Source organism: Anser brachyrhynchus (assembly GCF_964034855.1).
Source record: "Anser brachyrhynchus genome assembly, contig: SCAFFOLD_86, whole genome shotgun sequence".
Lineage (NCBI taxonomy): Eukaryota > Metazoa > Chordata > Aves > Anseriformes > Anatidae > Anser > Anser brachyrhynchus.
In genome coordinates this window covers 34657-55748 of record NW_027664065.1, presented here as the reverse complement: position 1 = coordinate 55748, position 21092 = coordinate 34657, and the positions used below count along the sequence as shown (strand labels likewise).

At 56.5% G+C, this 21092-nt stretch overlaps 1 protein-coding gene across 1 annotated transcript in view; it reads left to right on the top strand.

The window, feature by feature from the left end:
- Positions 1-21092, top strand: part of LOC308186393 (uncharacterized protein) — a 183078-nt gene that overhangs the window by 145674 nt on the left and 16312 nt on the right. The window contains exons 11-23 of the mRNA XM_080608538.1: positions 196-266; positions 693-781; positions 898-1015; positions 1912-2038; positions 2507-2712; positions 2952-3097; positions 10437-10693; positions 11092-11162; positions 11589-11677; positions 11794-11911; positions 12808-12934; positions 13403-13608; positions 13848-13993. Coding sequence (XP_080464664.1) covers positions 196-266; positions 693-781; positions 898-1015; positions 1912-2038; positions 2507-2712; positions 2952-3097; positions 10437-10693; positions 11092-11162; positions 11589-11677; positions 11794-11911; positions 12808-12934; positions 13403-13608; positions 13848-13993 — 1771 coding nt within the window. The remainder of the gene's footprint in view (positions 1-195; positions 267-692; positions 782-897; positions 1016-1911; positions 2039-2506; positions 2713-2951; positions 3098-10436; positions 10694-11091; positions 11163-11588; positions 11678-11793; positions 11912-12807; positions 12935-13402; positions 13609-13847; positions 13994-21092) is intronic.

The window sequence follows — 21092 nt, the reverse complement described above, 5'->3', positions numbered from 1 at the left end:
AGTGTTACTGTACAGCCTCCATATTCTGCCATGCAGCTCCTCCAGAGCAGAACAAAGGTTCATGGAAGAGGCTTTGGAGGAGGGCTTTGGAGAGAAGGCTTTCTTTTGGCTTGGGAGACAGGTTTGCTTCCTGTCAATGAGAGCCGTGAGAAAACCGCCTCAGAAACCCTCCAGCAGGTCTGTGTCTCTTTGCAGAGAATGTGGCCGGCACATCTGACCGCCTTCAGTGGAGAGACCACCGCTCGTGGGATCCCGATGTTCCCAAGGTGAGTGTGTTTCCTCCGCAGCCCTTGGCTGACCCAGCGGGAGGCTTCCCACCTCCTGCTTTGGAACGTGCGCGGCTGGGTCTCCACCTTCAGCACCCAGTCAGGGCTAAACCCCGGGGACTGGTTCCTGGTTATCTACTGCTGAGTTTCGGCTACGAGTGTCTTCACCTGGAGAGGAGGGGCATTGTGGTTGTGTTTCTTGTGCCCGCGCTGCTGCGATTCCCGTCAGAGAGAGTTGCCTGCATGTGGAGGGGAATTTAGGCTACCTTTTCTGGTGCTGCGGGAAGACTGACAACAAACCCCATGCATGGACATGACGGAAAAGGGATGCCATGCCTTGCGCGACACCAGGAGGATTACTGCCAGCAAGCTGCAACGGGAAGGAGGCCAGCCTTCTTCAAGCCCGTGTCATCGTTTGTTTTCCAGGTTTCATCTGACTGTGAGGAGAAGGCCAGAGGCCAAAGCTTCCACCACCTCACAGGAGGAAGCTGCAGGAGAGCGCAGGATGAGAAGAGGTAAGGGAACAGGTCCCTGCTGTCTGGAGGTGGTCCCTGTCCCGTGCTGGCTGACTTGAACCAGGTTAAAAGGCAGTGCCCACGCGGCTGCTCTGAAGAGCTTCCTCCTTTTCTAGTTTCAGAGTGCCATCCTGGCAAGCTGCTGCAGAGGAGGAAGAGGCTTTCCGTCCCCATCCTGACAAGCTGGGAGCCGGGCACAAGGCAGCAAGATGTGGAGAAGAAGCCGTCTACCAGGTGAGACCCCTGGGGGAAAGGAGGAAGGAGCCACTTGCAGCCACACAGGAGAGATGTCCCCTTTGGACCCACCAGCCGCAGGGTGGCTCCTGACACACGTCCTAGCGGAGGCCGCTCTCTCAACGGATGGCAAGCGTGCAGCACGTTTGCCTGAGACTGGCACACCAGCTTCATTTTCCACCAGGGCCCCGATCCCTGGGGGAGCTGAATGCAGGGCCTTGTTGCAGAAGCTCTTCTCCCTTCAGGAGTCCCCCCACATTGCAGCAGAGTCCATCTTCTTGTCTGTGGGAGCAAATGTCCCCTGCCTTCATTCTAACATGTCTCACCGTGGCTTAGGATTGCCGTGGCCCCATCTCCCCTGCTGTTTCTTCCAGCCTAAGGAGCTGTGATACCAGATGGAAAAGTTTCTTTCAGGCATTTTTTTCAAATGCTATCCCAAACGTTGTGGCAGGCACAAGAGAGTGCTGAGGTAGGGAGGTGGCATGACTGCCCTCCTTACCTGACGGTTTTCTCCGATGCTACTGGCTCCCCAGCGATAACCTGTTTTCCACCCGTAAGCGCACCGTGTTTCAGGGCCACAGAGGAGAAGCTGAGGTAAAGCCCGGGTGGGCCATAATGGTGTCTCTCGGCTCCTGTCCTTGCACAAGACACCGCTCCTCTCCTTCTTCCACCAAAAAGGGCCTGGATACGGGCATCCCGAGCCTTCCTGAAGGCAGGTGGTGCCACAGCTTCGCGTTTGGCTCTCTCTGTCTCTGCTGAAGTGAACACGGCCAGTCCAATATGCCCGCTCGCTGCGGAAGTGCCGTCTGCTGCAGAGGCTGACGCAGCTTGCGAGCGCGGACTGGAGACCGAATTCCCCTGGGCTCATGCAGCCTCCTCCTGGTGTCTGTTTGCAGCGTGCTCCCCCCGTGTCCAGGCAGCACCCCCAGGACGAAGAGGACAGACAGGCAGGAAACAGCTCCTGAAGCCATGTCCACCACCACTGCGCTCCCTGCTCCTGAAGCCTCCAGGAGAGCGCTGCAGGTACCTGCTCTGCCTTGCTGCAATGACCGTGCTGTTTGGGCCTGTGCAAAAGCCTCTTTGTGTGGAGCGATCCCGAGCAGGTCCCTTGGGATGCGTTTATTTTCACGTTTGTTACCTCCTTCATCTCTTCCTCAGGAGACGGAAGGTGGCGTCCCGCACACCTTCCCTGCCTCTTACTGCCTCCCGTGTTGCCACGAGCCATTTCATTTTGACCAGGGGCCATGGAAAAGGAACAAGGCCTTTCTGGGTCATTGATGGCAGAGGGCTTTGGTCACCGCGGGCTGTTCAGCTGTGTTTGTCACGAGTTGAGGAGCCTGGCCTAGCTTCAGGGCCCCTCGTCCTTGAGGGTCGAAGCACTGCTGACAGACCGGCTGAGGCGAGGGGGCAGGAGTGCGGGTTAGGCCTGAGGGACAGCTGAGACCAATCCTGTCTGCTGTTGTGTTTTTGTTTTTTTTTTTTTTCCTCCAGGAGGTCTGGAACCTGTCTTCACAGTGGGACCAAACAGACTGCTCATGGCCCACGTACCAAAAGCTACAAGAGCAAGCCCGGGCAGAAATGGCTGCATGGGAAGCCTGGTCTGATGGGGAGGACCAACAGATACCCCAGGTACTGGCAGTGATCAACAGCGCTGAGAACAGCAGCGATCCTCTCCGCCAGGGCTCCGAGGGCGGCAGGTCCCAGGGTGGTGGGAGCAGGACGGGCACCAGGCCGCAGGGCAGGGCTTTGCCTGCTCCTCCCTGTGAGGGAGAGGTTGTCAGCAGAAAGGGAGGGATAAAAGCAGCAGCCAGACGTGGGCTGGCAGCGCCGAGTCGCCTGGTTCGCAGGTCCTGTTGCAGGGCCCTTTCAAGAGGTCCTCTGGGAAACAGCACCTGTGTGTCCAGTCCTGTTTGATGAGAGTGTCTTCTCCTTGCAGCGATTCAACAGCCAACATGCTTGGACCCCCCATCCTCCAGCCCAGCCCAGGAGCAAGGAGGTCAGGAGGAGGTGGAGGAAGGCTGAGAACCCTGCCCCAGCAGAGGATTTGGGAGCAGCAGCCAAGCTGGAGAGACTCCGGCCTGAGTAAGTGTGTGCCGGCTCCGTTCCCGTCCTGGGGCACTGGAGTAGCTGTTGAGTGATGTCAGGACATGTCCAGGAGCCTGGTCCCTGAGTCCTGGGCTTGCCTCTAACACCCTTTGATTCCTCCTAAAGCGGGCATGACCTTGGTTACCACCAAGGCCTAAAAATCAGGTTGGAAGGGTGGGTGCAGGTGGCACTGCATGGGTGCAGGGTCTGGATGACGGGAGAGGCAGAAGGGGTGTCTGAGAGAGGCTGAGGGATCCCTTTCTCCTGTTGTTGCAGCCGCCTTTCCCCACGAGCACGCCAAGTTTTGGAAAGGTTGGAGCCACATCGCCATCAACAAAGCGTATTCAGAAATGTTGCGGAGGCAAACCGGCTGCGGCAAGAGCAGCAGCAGCAGCTCCCCTGGTAAGTATCTCCAAAAAGGGATGGTGCTTCCCACTGCTGCAAGGCCCATCCTTCCCCTGGGGGCAGCACTGGGAGAAAGAGGGCACGTCTCCAACACCCCTCCCGAGACAGACGCGGGCTTTGGAGACTCTGGAGACTTTGGGACTGGAGCTCCCTGACACCTGACGGGGAGCGGCTGGGCACCCAGAACAGGCTTTCCCATGTGGGATGTGAAAGTCCTGTCTGAAAACAGAGGGGTCCCCTGGATGGCTGCCTCTCCCCTTTCCAAAGCCAAGAGTCTGTCCTTCCTTTGGAGAGCGCTGACACCAGGACACCTTGCCCTGAGGGGGAATACCTGTGCAGAATACCCAGGGTCCTCCGCTCCACCTGACCCAGCCCCAGGCTGGTGAGCTGCACCCCTGGGGACCTTGTCGTGAGCTTGGGCACGAGGCATCTGTCTCACTTCACGGCAGCCTTGAAGCTTCCTGGGAAGCAGACCCCTACGTGCACGGCCCGAGCTAAGCCTGCAGTATTTCTCTGTGTTCAGCCTGTACACAACCTGCTCATCCTCTTTTTCTTTTGACTCCCTAGCGCTAGATGCTGGTACCGCAGTGGAGGGGAAGGTGCTGGGAATGGTGACGGCGGCAGCAGCGGAGCTCTGAGCAAAGGGGCTGGGACGCTCCCCCGCTTTCCACCCCTGAATGGAAAATAAAGAGCACCGGGGCTCTTCCCAAACAGACTGCTTGTGTCACTTCATCCACCCTAGACTTGAGTACGCATAAGCTGGATCTCTGCTTTGAAAGAGGAGTTTGGGTTGAAAGGAGAGCTCTTTCCAAGGCTCCCATTGCTATGCCTGCGCTGTCTAAGTGTGGCTTCCCGTCATGATACTCATCGCTGCCAGTTGCGCGCATTTCCAGTGCAGAAGTCTGTGTCTCAGCCCACGTCCCCATAGCTCCCTCCTAGCTAGGGGAGCTCCGTGGCAGACCTGCAGGGGAGGCCCATGGGGACGAGGAGCAGGCAGAGGCATGGGGAATCTGAGGGCATCTGAAAGGACTCTCAGGGCCAGGTGTGCGGGTGTGTATGTGCTTGTGAACCCCGAGAGTGCCGTGTGTGTGCCTGCAGCAGTGACCTGCTGTCTCTGCCAGCCCCAGTCAGGAGGGGACTCGGCTGTCTGTGCCTGTGTGTTACGTGTGTCCTGTGTGTGGGTGCTGTTGCAAGCAGCGCCTTGTCTGTGGTCATCTGTGTGACCGGCTGTATCAGTGTCCTCCCTGGGTGTCCCTGGCACAGGTGCTCAGCTTCGTTACTGCTTGAACCTGCAAAGGGGAAACTGGCAGCCGTGTCCCTCAGCCTGGGCGGAGAGCTGGGGACCCTGGGCACTGGGCTGGGTTCCAGTGGCCGGGCAGGACCATGCTGGGTGGTATCGGTCTGTACTGGGCTCCAGAGCATCTGGGGTAGTCAGCAGGATCTGGTCAAGTTGTGTGTCTTGCTGAGATTGCGTGTACATAATGCTTATAATATGCTGGGGGACCGATCCTTTGCTTCTGTTCCCTTAGGGTTATATTTACAAGGAAACTAGAGCATTGTGTGGGCACCCAAATGGGACCTGTGCTAGTAAATTCTTGGGTTGATTGGAACAAGTGGATTGAAAAGATGTTTACAGAGCATGAGGAGACAAGTAAGAGGCACAGATGGCTCAAACTGCAGGCCTGGTGGCTGGTATTCAGCGTTTAGGGGCTGAAAAGAAATGCTCACCAAAGCACGTACAAGACCTCCTGGATCCTGATCACTTCCAGCTCTGGAGATGAGAAATGATAGTAGAGAGCTGGAAGAAAACTGACAGAATCAGGCAAAGGCTGAGCCTTCTACAGACCGAACTTTCCAAATGCCTGAAGAATCAGGTAGAGACGGGAAATGCACAGTTGCAAAGAAGTAGCCTTAACGTTCAGAGATTTAGACCTGGTGGAGCCGAGTAGCCCTATATCTACTCCAAATCTACTCCTTTTTAGTTTAAAACCACTAGTCCTTGTCCTATCACTACACCCCCTGAGAAAGAGTCCCTGCGCAGCTTTCTTGGAGGCCCCCTTTTGGTACTGGAAGGCTGCAATGAGGTCTGCCCAGAGCCTTCTCTTCTCTAGACTGAACAACTCTCCCAGCCTGTCTTCGTGGGACAACCCTCTGATCAGCCTCGTGGCCACACTTCTTTTGATGCAGCCCGCGATACGGCTGGCTTTCTTTTTTTTTATGGCATGTGCACATTGCCAGTTCATGCGGAGTCTCTCACCCACAAATGCTCCCAGGCCCTTCTCAGGGCTGCTCTCAACCCATTCTCCACCCAGCCTGGATTTGTGCTTAGGATTGCCCTGATCCAGGTGCAGGACCTTCCACTTGGCCTTGTTGAACCTCACGAGGTTTGCATTGGCCCAGCTCTCAAGCCTGTGCAGGTCCCCCTGGATGGCATCCCTTCCCTCCAGCGTGTCGACCGTGCCACACAGCTTAGAGTCATCAGCAAACGTGCTGAGAGTGCACTCAATCTACCGTCCATGTCGCTGACAAATATATTAAATAGTGCCGGCCCCATACTGACTCCTGAGGGACACGACTCATCACTGATCTCCACTTGGGCATGAAGCCGTTGACCACAACTCTCTGAGTGCAACCATCCAGCCAATTCCTTGCCCATGGAGTTGCTCATCCATCATATCCACGACTCTCCAATTTGGAGACAAGGATGTCATGCAGGACAGTGTCAAATGCCTTGCAGAAGTCCAGGTAGATGACGGCAGCTGCTCTTCCCCTATCCACCAGTGCTGTAACCCTGCTGTAGAAGGCTACCAGATTTTTCAGGCATGATCTGCCCTTACTGGAGCCACGCTGACTGTCACCAAGCACCTCTTTGTTTTCCACGTGCCTTGGAATAGTTCCCAGGAGGCTCTGCAGTACCTCATTCTCCCAGTCTGTTCCTTTGTATTCTGTGAATTGGCTAGTGTGGCTAGAGCACTTGACAGTGAAGACTGAAGCAAAAAAGTCTTTGACTACCCCAGCCTCCTCCATGTACCACGTAACCAGGTCTCCCATTTCCTTCAGCAGAGGGCCCACGTTTTCCCTAGTCTTACTTTTATCACCAATATACCTGTAGAAGCCCTTCCTGTTGCCCCTGACGCTCCTGACAAGAGTCAATTCTGGTGGGGCTTAGCTTTCTGAACTTGATCCCTGGCTGCTCGGTAAATGTTCCTGCATTCCTCCTAGGAGGCTCAAGGGAGACCTTATCGCCCCACTGCCCCACGCGTGGTCCCACAGCCATGCTGCCAAGGCACCGCACATGGCAGTGCCCGATCAGGGCTGAGTCAAGCTCTTACTGACCGCACCAGGGACAATAGACATGGAAGACAGAATGCAATGCACAGGAAAAATTACACATAATAAGCAACCAAATAACAGTAGTTTTGTAGCCACGGCCACCCTCATGTCCAGTCTCCAAATGGGGTCCTGCTATCATTTGTCTTCAGTTGTTTGGTTAATTCTTGTAATTCCTGTATCTTCACGTGTACCAAGTGGGAATGATCACTCAGGTTCATATAAGACATACCTGCAAAGTCCTCGCAATCATGACCATGGACAAGTAACAAAAATCAATCCCAGCTCTATTTTGTAGCGTAGCATGCCTTATTAATATTTACGTCAAGCAGCAAGCCAGGTAGCGCAGCACTAGTGGCATCACTAAATTTACTTAGTCAGCACGCTAGGCGATTCAGGGTGGTTAACGCTCGAGCACTAGCCAAACCAGGTTCCGTACTATTCACCCACCATGACACTGAGTTGTTTTTCCCTGTATAGGTGAAAAATGTGCAGTAGGTCGCTGGCAACGAGCCCAGGAGGCTCAATTCTTGGGACGGGAGGCTTGGTGTCTGCCCAGCTCTGGATAACCAACCATTCCAGGAGTCGCTCCAGGCCTCGCAGCGTGGCTCTCAGGCCATGGCTTGGTCACATAAGCGGGCTAGCCGTTCCCGTCTCAGCAGCGCTCCGACCCGACAGATGCAAAAGGGGTGCTGCGGTGCAGCAAGACTCAGGCACGTAATATCCTGGCCTGTGGCATTAGCCATGGTCACCCATACGTTCTGTTGAGGCTGTGGGATGATCCACGCTGACCTGGAAAACAGCCGGGGGGGAGTGGGGGTGGGGTGATGGCGGGGGGGGAATCATGGCCACGGGCCGCGGGGAGGCTGCGGCAGCCTTCAGGAGCACGCTGCGTCTGTCCCAGACGGTTCTCCCCACTCTCCTCTTCATCTGCAGCGCATGCCCTACTCCTCTCCCTCACCATGACGTGCTGAGGGTATGTTTGCCATTCCCTCGTGTACCACCTCTGCCTCCCGCATGGCAGACAGGGGGATGGTGCTGAGGCCTCCTCAAAGCACAGAGCCCCGTGGGATGTGCGGGGCTGCAATTCCCTCCGTATAACACATCCTACTCGGACAACAGCAAAGGCTGGCTGTTGTTCAGCCAAGTTCAGGTGCGGTGAGGGACTGCTGTATCCCAGGTGCCTTTGCTCCCATCTTTTTCTTGAAAAAGGCCCAGCCCCAGGACAGGCCTCAAACCCCACCTTCCTGGAAGGGCTTCCAAGATCAGAGGTGTGTTGGGGCAGGAACACAGCGGTGACTTTTCCAGCGCTCCACTTCCTATATCCAATGGCCTTTGTCACCATTTGGAGATGTTCCTGGTAGATTTGTCAAGATCCTGTGGAAAAGAACAGGGCAGAAGGGAGGTGACAGTTTCTCAGGACAAGAAGGGAAATCTCTCGTCTCTCTCCCGACCTGCGCCATCTCCTTGCTGCTGACCTCATAGGCCTTCAAATGACACGTGCTGATGTCAGAGGGGGATGTCAGAGGGTCAGAGCAGAGGCGTGTTGGGGCAGGCAGACAGTGGGGACTTCTCCAGCACTCCAATCCTTTATTCTATGGCCTTTGTCACCATGTGGAGATGTTCCTGGTGGCTTTGCCAGGAACTGCTGCTAAAGAACTGGGCAGAAGGGAGGTGACTGTTTCTCAGGACAAGAAAGGAAATCTCTCGTCTCTCTCCTGAGCTGTGCTGTCTCCATGCTGCTGACATCATAAGCCTTCAGATGACACGTGCTGATGTCACAAAGGGATGCACTGCATCACCAGGATATCTTCACTGGAGCAGCGCCAGTGCCGGCACTTCCCTGCAAGGCCTGGTCCCTGCTGGGCACTGCTTGGGTGCTCCCCACCGCTGTCCTTCTGTGGCCAGGAGTGGGGGCAGCAGGCAGCAAGGTTGCACTGGGCGACCCTCGCTGACGGGCGGAGGAGCAGGGGCACCTTGCAGAGGAGCTGTGGTTGAGGAGCCAGGGCGGGCATCCCTTGTCCTGAGCTGAGGGCCAGCAGCAAGCGAGATGGAGGGTTGCTGGAGTGTGACCATCACCTCTGATCTGACTTCTGCATTCCCAGTGCTCCTGCAGCTCTCCCCCAAAGGTGAGGGTGTCAGGAGCCCCTTCCCAAGGGGTGTCCCAGGGGCTGTCAGCTGTCCCAAGCTGCAGGTCCTGGGCTGGGGGGTGGTGGTGGTGCTGCACAGAGCTGGTGGCTGCCACGAGAGCCCTGCCTGAGGGTCCCGCTGGGCTCAGGGGACAATGTGGCAGCCAGGACTCCTGGGTCCTGATGCCAGGGCTGTCCTGAGGCCCAGGGCTCCTCTGGCCATGGCTCAGACTTCTCCTGATGGGGGACAGTCCAGGGCCAGCTTTCCCTGGGAGCCGGTGCCTCTTTGGGATCTGGCTCTGGGAGGAAAGACCTCTGGTGTCCCAGAGACTGGCGTGGCCTGCAGGTCCCACAGGCCTCTCAGGAATGTCCCAGGAGTGCCTGCATGGTGTTTTTCTGGGATGCTTGTGTATGCCTGCATGTGTCATCGCCTGGGTGAGGTGCTTGCCAAGAGGTTGTGAGCTGGCTGGCCTGGAGCCTGACGTGTCTTTTCCTCGCTTTCCAGAGACTGAGGCTATCTGGGATGCTGTATCCAAGTACATCCTGGAAGAGCTGAAGCGGGATAAGGTGGGTTGGTGTCCTGGGCCCTGCAGAGCAATCCCTGCCCGAGCACCGTGGCAGTGCTCTAAGACTGCCCGGGGTGCCCGGAGCAGCTTCTTGGCCAGCTGGGAGAGAAACCAAGGCCAGATGTGCTCTGCCTCTCAGGTGTTTGGCACACCCTAGGGCTTCCCTCTTCCCTGCGGTCTGAGTGGGGAGGGCGAGCAGAGAGATGGGGGAATATCCTGGCTCCGTGCCTAGGACAATTGCTGGGAGTCAGTCCCAGGCCTAATCCGTGTGCTGGAAACCTCCGGGCGCTTCTCTAGCCAAGGGATGTTGGCAAATCCTGTGAGGGGGGTGACGAAAGAAACAGAGGATGCGGCTCTTTTGCAAAGCTTTCCAAAGTGCCCCACCTTGCCCCATTGTCCCTCAGGAGCGGGCAGGGCACAGAGCAGTGTCCCCCTGCTCTGACAGTCATCCCTTTTCCCGTCTCTCAAGAACTCCCTCATCGGCCTTTCTGTCTTTTCTGTGTGCAGGGCGTTCGGGTTGCGGGACTCGGGACCTTTGCTGTTGTCCAAGAGCAATTCCATAGCAAAGAAGAGCCGCTCTTGGTTCGAAGGCCTTTCTTCGAGCTGGACATCGATGAGTTGTGGCTGGAGGAGATCTACTGTCCCACTGAGCTCCTCCCTGGTGAGAAGGCAGCAGCCCCCCTCTTCCTGCCCCATGTCCGGAACGGTTTGTTCTCCCTGCTCTTTGGAAAGGCCCGGGAGAAGTAGAGGATTGTCTCCGACGGTCAGGGTACAGCTTGAGTTCCCCAAAAGAAACCGTGCCCCAGGAGCTCTTTCTCTTAGCGACCCTTTCTCTGGGAACTTGTTCTGAATGTTGCAAGCAACTTGGGCTTGCTGTGGCACTGAGGATGTTGCTTCTCCTTGCAGATGGTGTCAAGATCGAGCCGCTGAACTACGTGCAGCTATCGCGAGCCACCTCCTTCCCACTGCACGTGGTGAAGAACTGTGTGCAAGAGACCATCCTGTTGTACTGCTTCCTCCTGAGGAGCAAGGAGCACGTCCCCTTTGCCTTCAGGGACATTGGTGTTCTGACGTGCAAAGATGGTTTCCTCTGCATGAACTTTTATCTGGACTGTGTCAAACGTCTGGAGAGCACTGCGGACCTGGTCGCACTGCTCCACAGTGTAAGTTGGTGAGGTTTTGGGGGCTACTTCAATTTCTTTGGGAATCCTAGCAAAGGGTGAGGAATCCGACCGCTGTTGGCCAGCCTGGACATGGCAGGCCAGTCAAATGCCTTTCCCCACGCTTGCCCCCTTAGCTGCTTTCTCCATTAACAAAGAGAGTTTCTTCTGAGCATCTGGGCGCTTGCCCCTGCAAAAAGCCTGGCAGTGTTACTGTACAGCCTCCATATTCTGCCATGCAGCTCCTCCAGAGCAGAACAAAGGTTCATGGAAGAGGCTTTGGAGGAGGGCTTTGGAGAGAAGGCTTTCTTTTGGCTTGGGAGACAGGTTTGCTTCCTGTCAATGAGAGCCGTGAGAAAACCGCCTCAGAAACCCTCCAGCAGGTCTGTGTCTCTTTGCAGAGAATGTGGCCGGCGCATCTGACCGCCTTCAGTGGAGAGACCACCGCTCGTGGGATCCCGATGTTCCCAAGGTGAGTGTGTTTCCTCCGCAGCCCTTGGCTGACCCAGCGGGAGGCTTCCCACCTCCTGCTTTGGAACGTGCGTGGCTGGGTCTCCACCTTCAGCACCCAGTCAGGGCTAAACCCCGGGGACTGGTTCCTGGTTATCTAATGCTGAGTTTCGGCTACGAGTGTCTTCACCTGGAGAGGAGGGGCATTGTGGTTGTGTTTCTTGTGCCCGCGCTGCTGCGATTCCCGTCAGAGAGAGTTGCCTGCATGTGGAGGGGAATTTAGGCTACCTTTTCTGGTGCTGCGGGAAGACTGACAACAAACCCCATGCATGGACATGACGGAAAAGGGATGCCATGCCTTGCGCGACACCAGGAGGATTACTGCCAGCAAGCTGCAACGGGAAGGAGGCCAGCCTTCTTCAAGCCCGTGTCATCGTTTGTTTTCCAGGTTTCATCTGACTGTGAGGAGAAGGCCAGAGGCCAAAGCTTCCACCACCTCACAGGAGGAAGCTGCAGGAGAGCGCAGGATGAGAAGAGGTAAGGGAACAGGTCCCTGCTGTCTGGAGGTGGTCCCTGTCCCGTGCTGGCTGACTTGAACCAGGTTAAAAGGCAGTGCCCACGCGGCTGCTCTGAAGAGCTTCCTCCTTTTCTAGTTTCAGAGTGCCATCCTGGCAAGCTGCTGCAGAGGAGGAAGAGGCTTTCCGTCCCCATCCTGACAAGCTGGGAGCCGGGCACAAGGCAGCAAGATGTGGAGAAGAAGCCGTCTACCAGGTGAGACCCCTGGGGGAAAGGAGGAAGGAGCCACTTGCAGCCACACAGGAGAGATGTCCCCTTTGGACCCACCAGCCGCAGGGTGGCTCCTGACACACGTCCTAGCGGAGGCCGCTCTCTCAACGGATGGCAAGCGTGCAGCACGTTTGCCTGAGACTGGCACACCAGCTTCATTTTCCACCAGGGCCCCGATCCCTGGGGGAGCTGAATGCAGGGCCTTGTTGCAGAAGCTCTTCTCCCTTCAGGAGTCCCCCCACATTGCAGCAGAGTCCATCTTCTTGTCTGTGGGAGCAAATGTCCCCTGCCTTCATTCTAACATGTCTCACCGTGGCTTAGGATTGCCGTGGCCCCATCTCCCCTGCTGTTTCTTCCAGCCTAAGGAGCTGTGATACCAGATGGAAAAGTTTCTTTCAGGCATTTTTTTCAAATGCTATCCCAAACGTTGTGGCAGGCACAAGAGAGTGCTGAGGTAGGGAGGTGGCATGACTGCCCTCCTTACCTGACGGTTTTCTCCGATGCTACTGGCTCCCCAGCGATAACCTGTTTTCCACCCGTAAGCGCACCGTGTTTCAGGGCCACAGAGGAGAAGCTGAGGTAAAGCCCGGGTGGGCCATAATGGTGTCTCTCGGCTCCTGTCCTTGCACAAGACACCGCTCCTCTCCTTCTTCCACCAAAAAGGGCCTGGATACGGGCATCCCGAGCCTTCCTGAAGGCAGGTGGTGCCACAGCTTCGCGTTTGGCTCTCTCTGTCTCTGCTGAAGTGAACACGGCCAGTCCAATACGCCCGCTCGCTGCGGAACTGTCGTCTGCTGCAGAGGCTGACGCAGCTTGCGAGCGCGGACTGGAGACCGAATTCCCCTGGGCTCATGCAGCCTCCTCCTGGTGTCTGTTTGCAGCGTGCTCCCCCCGTGTCCAGGCAGCACCCCCAGGACGAAGAGGACAGACAGGCAGGAAACAGCTCCTGAAGCCATGTCCACCACCACTGCGCTCCCTGCTCCTGAAGCCTCCAGGAGAGCGCTGCAGGTACCTGCTCTGCCTTGCTGCAATGACCGTGCTGTTTGGGCCTGTGCAAAAGCCTCTTTGTGTGGAGCGATCCCGAGCAGGTCCCTTGGGATGCGTTTATTTTCACGTTTGTTACCTCCTTCATCTCTTCCTCAGGAGACGGAAGGTGGCGTCCCGCACACCTTCCCTGCCTCTTACTGCCTCCCGTGTTGCCACGAGCCATTTCATTTTGACCAGGGGCCATGGAAAAGGAACAAGGCCTTTCTGGGTCATTGATGGCAGAGGGCTTTGGTCACCGCGGGCTGTTCAGCTGTGTTTGTCACGAGTTGAGGAGCCTGGCCTAGCTTCAGGGCCCCTCGTCCTTGAGGGTCGAAGCACTGCTGACAGACCGGCTGAGGCGAGGGGGCAGGAGTGCGGGTTAGGCCTGAGGGACAGCTGAGACCAATCCTGTCTGCTGTTGTGTTTTTGTTTTTTTTTTTTTTCCTCCAGGAGGTCTGGAACCTGTCTTCACAGTGGGACCAAACAGACTGCTCATGGCCCACGTACCAAAAGCTACAAGAGCAAGCCCGGGCAGAAATGGCTGCATGGGAAGCCTGGTCTGATGGGGAGGACCAACAGATACCCCAGGTACTGGCAGTGATCAACAGCGCTGAGAACAGCAGCGATCCTCTCCGCCAGGGCTCCGAGGGCGGCAGGTCCCAGGGTGGTGGGAGCAGGACGGGCACCAGGCCGCAGGGCAGGGCTTTGCCTGCTCCTCCCTGTGAGGGAGAGGTTGTCAGCAGAAAGGGAGGGATAAAAGCAGCAGCCAGACGTGGGCTGGCAGCGCCGAGTCGCCTGGTTCGCAGGTCCTGTTGCAGGGCCCTTTCAAGAGGTCCTCTGGGAAACAGCACCTGTGTGTCCAGTCCTGTTTGATGAGAGTGTCTTCTCCTTGCAGCGATTCAACAGCCAACATGCTTGGACCCCCCATCCTCCAGCCCAGCCCAGGAGCAAGGAGGTCAGGAGGAGGTGGAGGAAGGCTGAGAACCCTGCCCCAGCAGAGGATTTGGGAGCAGCAGCCAAGCTGGAGAGACTCCGGCCTGAGTAAGTGTGTGCCGGCTCCGTTCCCGTCCTGGGGCACTGGAGTAGCTGTTGAGTGATGTCAGGACATGTCCAGGAGCCTGGTCCCTGAGTCCTGGGCTTGCCTCTAACACCCTTTGATTCCTCCTAAAGCGGGCATGACCTTGGTTACCACCAAGGCCTAAAAATCAGGTTGGAAGGGTGGGTGCAGGTGGCACTGCATGGGTGCAGGGTCTGGATGACGGGAGAGGCAGAAGGGGTGTCTGAGAGAGGCTGAGGGATCCCTTTCTCCTGTTGTTGCAGCCGCCTTTCCCCACGAGCACGCCAAGTTTTGGAAAGGTTGGAGCCACATCGCCATCAACAAAGCGTATTCAGAAATGTTGCGGAGGCAAACCGGCTGCGGCAAGAGCAGCAGCAGCAGCTCCCCTGGTAAGTATCTCCAAAAAGGGATGGTGCTTCCCACTGCTGCAAGGCCCATCCTTCCCCTGGGGGCAGCACTGGGAGAAAGAGGGCACGTCTCCAACACCCCTCCCGAGACAGACGCGGGCTTTGGAGACTCTGGAGACTTTGGGACTGGAGCTCCCTGACACCTGACGGGGAGCGGCTGGGCACCCAGAACAGGCTTTCCCACGTGGGATGTGAAAGTCCTGTCTGAAAACAGAGGGGTCCCCTGGATGGCTGCCTCTCCCCTTTCCAAAGCCGAGAGGCTGTCCTTCCTTTGGAGAGCGCTGACACCAGGACACCTTGCCCTGAGGGGGAATACCTGTGCAGAATACCCAGGGTCCTCCGCTCCACCTGACCCAGCCCCAGGCTGGTGAGCTGCACCCCTGGGGACCTTGTCGTGAGCTTGGGCACGAGGCATCTGTCTCACTTCACGGCAGCCTTGAAGCTTCCTGGGAAGCAGACCCCTACGTGCACGGCCCGAGCTAAGCCTGCAGTATTTCTCTGTGTTCAGCCTGTACACAACCTGCTCATCCTCTTTTTCTTTTGACTCCCTAGCGCTAGATGCTGGTACCGCAGTGGAGGGGAAGGTGCTGGGAATGGTGACGGCGGCAGCAGCGGAGCTCTGAGCAAAGGGGCTGGGACGCTCCCCCGCTTTCCACCCCTGAATGGAAAATAAAGAGCACCGGGGCTCTTCCCAAACAGACTGCTTGTGTCACTTCATCCACCCTAGACTTGAGTACGCATAAGCTGGATCTCTGCTTTGAAAGAGGAGTTTGGGTTGAAAGGAGAGCTCTTTCCAAGGCTCCCATTGCTATGCCTGCGCTGTCTAAGTGTGGCTTCCCGTCATGATACTCATCGCTGCCAGTTGCGCGCATTTCCAGTGCAGAAGTCTGTGTCTCAGCCCACGTCCCCATAGCTCCCTCCTAGCTAGGGGAGCTCCGTGGCAGACCTGCAGGGGAGGCCCATGGGGACGAGGAGCAGGCAGAGGCATGGGGAATCTGAGGGCATCTGAAAGGACTCTCAGGGCCAGGTGTGCGGGTGTGTATGTGCTTGTGAACCCCGAGAGTGCCGTGTGTGTGCCTGCAGCAGTGACCTGCTGTCTCTGCCAGCCCCAGTCAGGAGGGGACTCGGCTGTCTGTGCCTGTGTGTTACGTGTGTCCTGTGTGTGGGTGCTGTTGCAAGCAGCGCCTTGTCTGTGGTCATCTGTGTGACCGGCTGTATCAGTGTCCTCCCTGGGTGTCCCTGGCACAGGTGCTCAGCTTCGTTACTGCTTGAACCTGCAAAGGGGAAACTGGCAGCCGTGTCCCTCAGCCTGGGCGGAGAGCTGGGGACCCTGGGCACTGGGCTGGGTTCCAGTGGCCGGGCAGGACCATGCTGGGTGGTATCGGTCTGTACTGGGCTCCAGAGCATCTGGGGTAGTCAGCAGGATCTGGTCAAGTTGTGTGTCTTGCTGAGATTGCGTGTACATAATGCTTATAATATGCTGGGGGACCGATCCTTTGCTTCTGTTCCCTTAGGGTTATATTTACAAGGAAACTAGAGCATTGTGTGGGCACCCAAATGGGACCTGTGCTAGTAAATTCTTGGGTTGATTGGAACAAGTGGATTGAAAAGATGTTTACAGAGCATGAGGAGACAAGTAAGAGGCACAGATGGCTCAAACTGCAGGCCTGGTGGCTGGTATTCAGCGTTTAGGGGCTGAAAAGAAATGCTCACCAAAGCACGTACAAGACCTCCTGGATCCTGATCACTTCCAGCTCTGGAGATGAGAAATGATAGTAGAGAGCTGGAAGAAAACTGACAGAATCAGGCAAAGGCTGAGCCTTCTACAGACCGAACTTTCCAAATGCCTGAAGAATCAGGTAGAGACGGGAAATGCACAGTTGCAAAGAAGTAGCCTTAACGTTCAGAGATTTAGACCTGGTGGAGCCGAGTAGCCCTATATCTACTCCAAATCTACTCCTTTTTAGTTTAAAACCACTAGTCCTTGTCCTATCACTACACCCCCTGAGAAAGAGTCCCTGCGCAGCTTTCTTGGAGGCCCCCTTTTGGTACTGGAAGGCTGCAATGAGGTCTGCCCAGAGCCTTCTCTTCTCTAGACTGAACAACTCTCCCAGCCTGTCTTCGTGGGACAACCCTCTGATCAGCCTCGTGGCCACACTTCTTTTGATGCAGCCCGCGATACGGCTGGCTTTCTTTTTTTTTTATGGCATGTGCACATTGCCAGTTCATGCGGAGTCTCTCACCCACCAATGCTCCCAGGCCCTTCTCAGGGCTGCTCTCAACCCATTCTCCACCCAGCCTGGATTTGTGCTTAGGATTGCCCTGATCCAGGTGCAGGACCTTCCACTTGGCCTTGTTGAACCTCACGAGGTTTGCATTGGCCCAGCTCTCAAGCCTGTGCAGGTCCCCCTGGATGGCATCCCTTCCCTCCAGCGTGTCGACCGTGCCACACAGCTTAGAGTCATCAGCAAACGTGCTGAGAGTGCACTCAATCTACCGTCCATGTCGCTGACAAATATATTAAATAGTGCCGGCCCCATACTGACTCCTGAGGGACATGACTCATCACTGATCTCCACTTGGGCATGAAGCCGTTGACCACAACTCTCTGAGTGCAACCATCCAGCCAATTCCTTGCCCATGGAGTTGCTCATCCATCATATCCACGACTCTCCAATTTGGAGACAAGGATGTCATGCAGGACAGTGTCAAATGCCTTGCAGAAGTCCAGGTAGATGACGGCAGCTGCTCTTCCCCTATCCACCAGTGCTGTAACCCTGCTGTAGAAGGCTACCAGATTTTTCAGGCATGATCTGCCCTTACTGGAGCCACGCTGACTGTCACCAAGCACCTCTTTGTTTTCCACGTGCCTTGGAATAGTTCCCAGGAGGCTCTGCAGTACCTCATTCTCCCAGTCTGTTCCTTTGTATTCTGTGAATTGGCTAGTGTGGCTAGAGCACTTGACAGTGAAGACTGAAGCAAAAAAGTCATTGACTACCCCAGCCTCCTCCATGTACCACGTAACCAGGTCTCCCATTTCCTTCAGCAGAGGGCCCACGTTTTCCCTAGTCTTACTTTTATCACCAATATACCTGTAGAAGCCCTTCCTGTTGCCCCTGACGCTCCTGACAAGAGTCAATTCTGGTGGGGCTTAGCTTTCTGAACTTGATCCCTGGCTGCTCGGTAAATGTTCCTGCATTCCTCCTAGGAGGCTCAAGGGAGACCTTATCGCCCCACTGCCCCACGCGTGGTCCCACAGCCATGCTGCCAAGGCACCGCACATGGCAGTGCCCGATCAGGGCTGAGTCAAGCTCTTACTGACCGCACCAGGGACAATAGACATGGAAGACAGAATGCAATGCACAGGAAAAATTACACATAATAAGCAACCAAATAACAGTAGTTTTGTAGCCACGGCCACCCTCATGTCCAGTCTCCAAATGGGGTCCTGCTATCATTTGTCTTCAGTTGTTTGGTTAATTCTTGTAATTCCTGTATCTTCACGTGTACCAAGTGGGAATGATCACTCAGGTTCATATAAGACATACCTGCAAAGTCCTCGCAATCATGACCATGGACAAGTAACAAAAATCAATCCCAGCTCTATTTTGTAGCGTAGCATGCCTTATTAATATTTACGTCAAGCAGCAAGCCAGGTAGCGCAGCACTAGTGGCATCACTAAATTTACTTAGTCAGCACGCTAGGCGATTCAGGGTGGTTAACGCTCGAGCACTAGCCAAACCAGGTTCCGTACTATTCACCCACCATGACACTGAGTTGTTTTTCCCTGTATAGGTGAAAAATGTGCAGTAGGTCGCTGGCAACGAGCCCAGGAGGCTCAATTCTTGGGACGGGAGGCTTGGTGTCTGCCCAGCTCTGGATAACCAACCATTCCAGGAGTCGCTCCAGGCCTCGCAGCGTGGCTCTCAGGCCATGGCTTGGTCACATAAGCGGGCTAGCCGTTCCCGTCTCAGCAGCGCTCCGACCCGACAGATGCAAAAGGGGTGCTGCGGTGCAGCAAGACTCAGGCACGTAATATCCTGGCCTGTGGCATTAGCCATGGTCACCCATACGTTCTGTTGAGGCTGTGGGATGATCCACGCTGACCTGGAAAACAGCCGGGGGGGAGTGGGGGTGGGGTGATGGCAGGGGGGGGAATCATGGCCACGGGCCGCGGGGAGGCTGCGGCAGCCTTCAGGAGCACGCTGCGTCTGTCCCAGACGGTTCTCCCCACTCTCCTCTTCATCTGCAGCGCATGCCCTACTCCTCTCCCTCACCATGACGTGCTGAGGGTATGTTTGCCATTCCCTCGTGTACCACCTCTGCCTCCCGCATGGCAGACAGGGGGATGGTGCTGAGGCCTCCTCAAAGCACAGAGCCCCGTGGGATGTGCGGGGCTGCAATTCCCTCCGTATAACACATCCTACTCGGACAACAGCAAAGGCTGGCTGTTGTTCAGCCAAGTTCAGGTGCGGTGAGGGACTGCTGTATCCCAGGTGCCTTTGCTCCCATCTTTTTCTTGAAAAAGGCCCAGCCCCAGGACAGGCCTCAAACCCCACCTTCCTGGAAGGGCTTCCAAGATCAGAGGTGTGTTGGGGCAGGAACACAGCGGTGACTTTTCCAGCGCTCCACTTCCTATATCCAATGGCCTTTGTCACCATTTGGAGATGTTCCTGGTAGATTTGTCAAGATCCTGTGGAAAAGAACAGGGCAGAAGGGAGGTGACAGTTTCTCAGGACAAGAAGGGAAATCTCTCGTCTCTCTCCCGACCTGCGCCATCTCCTTGCTGCTGACCTCATAGGCCTTCAAATGACACGTGCTGATGTCAGAGGGGGATGTCAGAGGGTCAGAGCAGAGGCGTGTTGGGGCAGGCAGACAGTGGGGACTTCTCCAGCACTCCAATCCTTTATTCTATGGCCTTTGTCACCATGTGGAGATGTTCCTGGTGGCTTTGCCAGGAACTGCTGCTAAAGAACTGGGCAGAAGGGAGGTGACTGTTTCTCAGGACAAGAAAGGAAATCTCTCGTCTCTCTCCTGAGCTGTGCTGTCTCCATGCTGCTGACATCATAAGCCTTCAGATGACACGTGCTGATGTCACAAAGGGATGCACTGCATCACCAGGATATCTTCACTGGAGCAGCGCCAGTGCCGGCACTTCCCTGCAAGGCCTGGTCCCTGCTGGGCACTGCTTGGGTGCTCCCCACCGCTGTCCTTCTGTGGCCAGGAGTGGGGGCAGCAGGCAGCAAGGTTGCACTGGGCGACCCTCGCTGACGGGCGGAGGAGCAGGGGCACCTTGCAGAGGAGCTGTGGTTGAGGAGCCAGGGCGGGCATCCCTTGTCCTGAGCTGAGGGCCAGCAGCAAGTGAGATGGAGGGTTGCTGGAGTGTGACCATCACCTCTGATCTGACTTCTGCATTCCCAGTGCTCCTGCAGCTCTCCCCCAAAGGTGAGGGTGTCAGGAGCCCCTTCCCAAGGGGTGTCCCAGGGGCTGTCAGCTGTCCCAAGCTGCAGGTCCTGGGCTGGGGGGTGGTGGTGGTGCTGCACAGAGCTGGTGGCTGCCACGAGAGCCCTGCCTGAGGGTCCCGCTGGGCTCAGGGGACAATGTGGCAGCCAGGACTCCTGGGTCCTGATGCCAGGGCTGTCCTGAGGCCCAGGGCTCCTCTGGCCATGGCTCAGACTTCTCCTGATGGGGGACAGTCCAGGGCCAGCTTTCCCTGGGAGCCGGTGCCTCTTTGGGATCTGGCTCTGGGAGGAAAGACCTCTGGTGTCCCAGAGACTGGCGTGGCCTGCAGGTCCCACAGGCCTCTCAGGAATGTCCCAGGAGTGCCTGCATGGTGTTTTTCTGGGATGCTTGTGTATGCCTGCATGTGTCATCGCCTGGGTGAGGTGCTTGCCAAGAGGTTGTGAGCTGGCTGGCCTGGAGCCTGACGTGTCTTTTCCTCGCTTTCCAGAGACTGAGGCTATCTGGGATGCTGTATCCAAGTACATCCTGGAAGAGCTGAAGCGGGATAAGGTGGGTTGGTGTCCTGGGCCCTGCAGAGCAATCCCTGCCCGAGCACCGTGGCAGTGCTCTAAGACTGCCCGGGGTGCCCGGAGCAGCTTCTTGGCCAGCTGGGAGAGAAACCAAGGCCAGATGTGCTCTGCCTCTCAGGTGTTTGGCACACCCTAGGGCTTCCCTCTTCCCTGCGGTCTGAGTGGGGAGGGCGAGCAGAGAGATGGGGGAATATCCTGGCTCCGTGCCTAGGACAATTGCTGGGAGTCAGTCCCAGGCCTAATCCGTGTGCTGGAAACCTCCGGGCGCTTCTCTAGCCAAGGGATGTTGGCAAATCCTGTGAGGGGGGTGACGAAAGAAACAGAGGATGCGGCTCTTTTGCAAAGCTTTCCAAAGTGCCCCACCTTGCCCCATTGTCCCTCAGGAGCGGGCAGGGCACAGAGCAGTGTCCCCCTGCTCTGACAGTCATCCCTTTTCCCGTCTCTCAAGAACTCCCTCATCGGCCTTTCTGTCTTTTCTGTGTGCAGGGCGTTCGGGTTGCGGGACTCGGGACCTTTGCTGTTGTCCAAGAGCAATTCCATAGCAAAGAAGAGCCGCTCTTGGTTCGAAGGCCTTTCTTCGAGCTGGACATCGATGAGTTGTGGCTGGAGGAGATCTACTGTCCCACTGAGCTCCTCCCTGGTG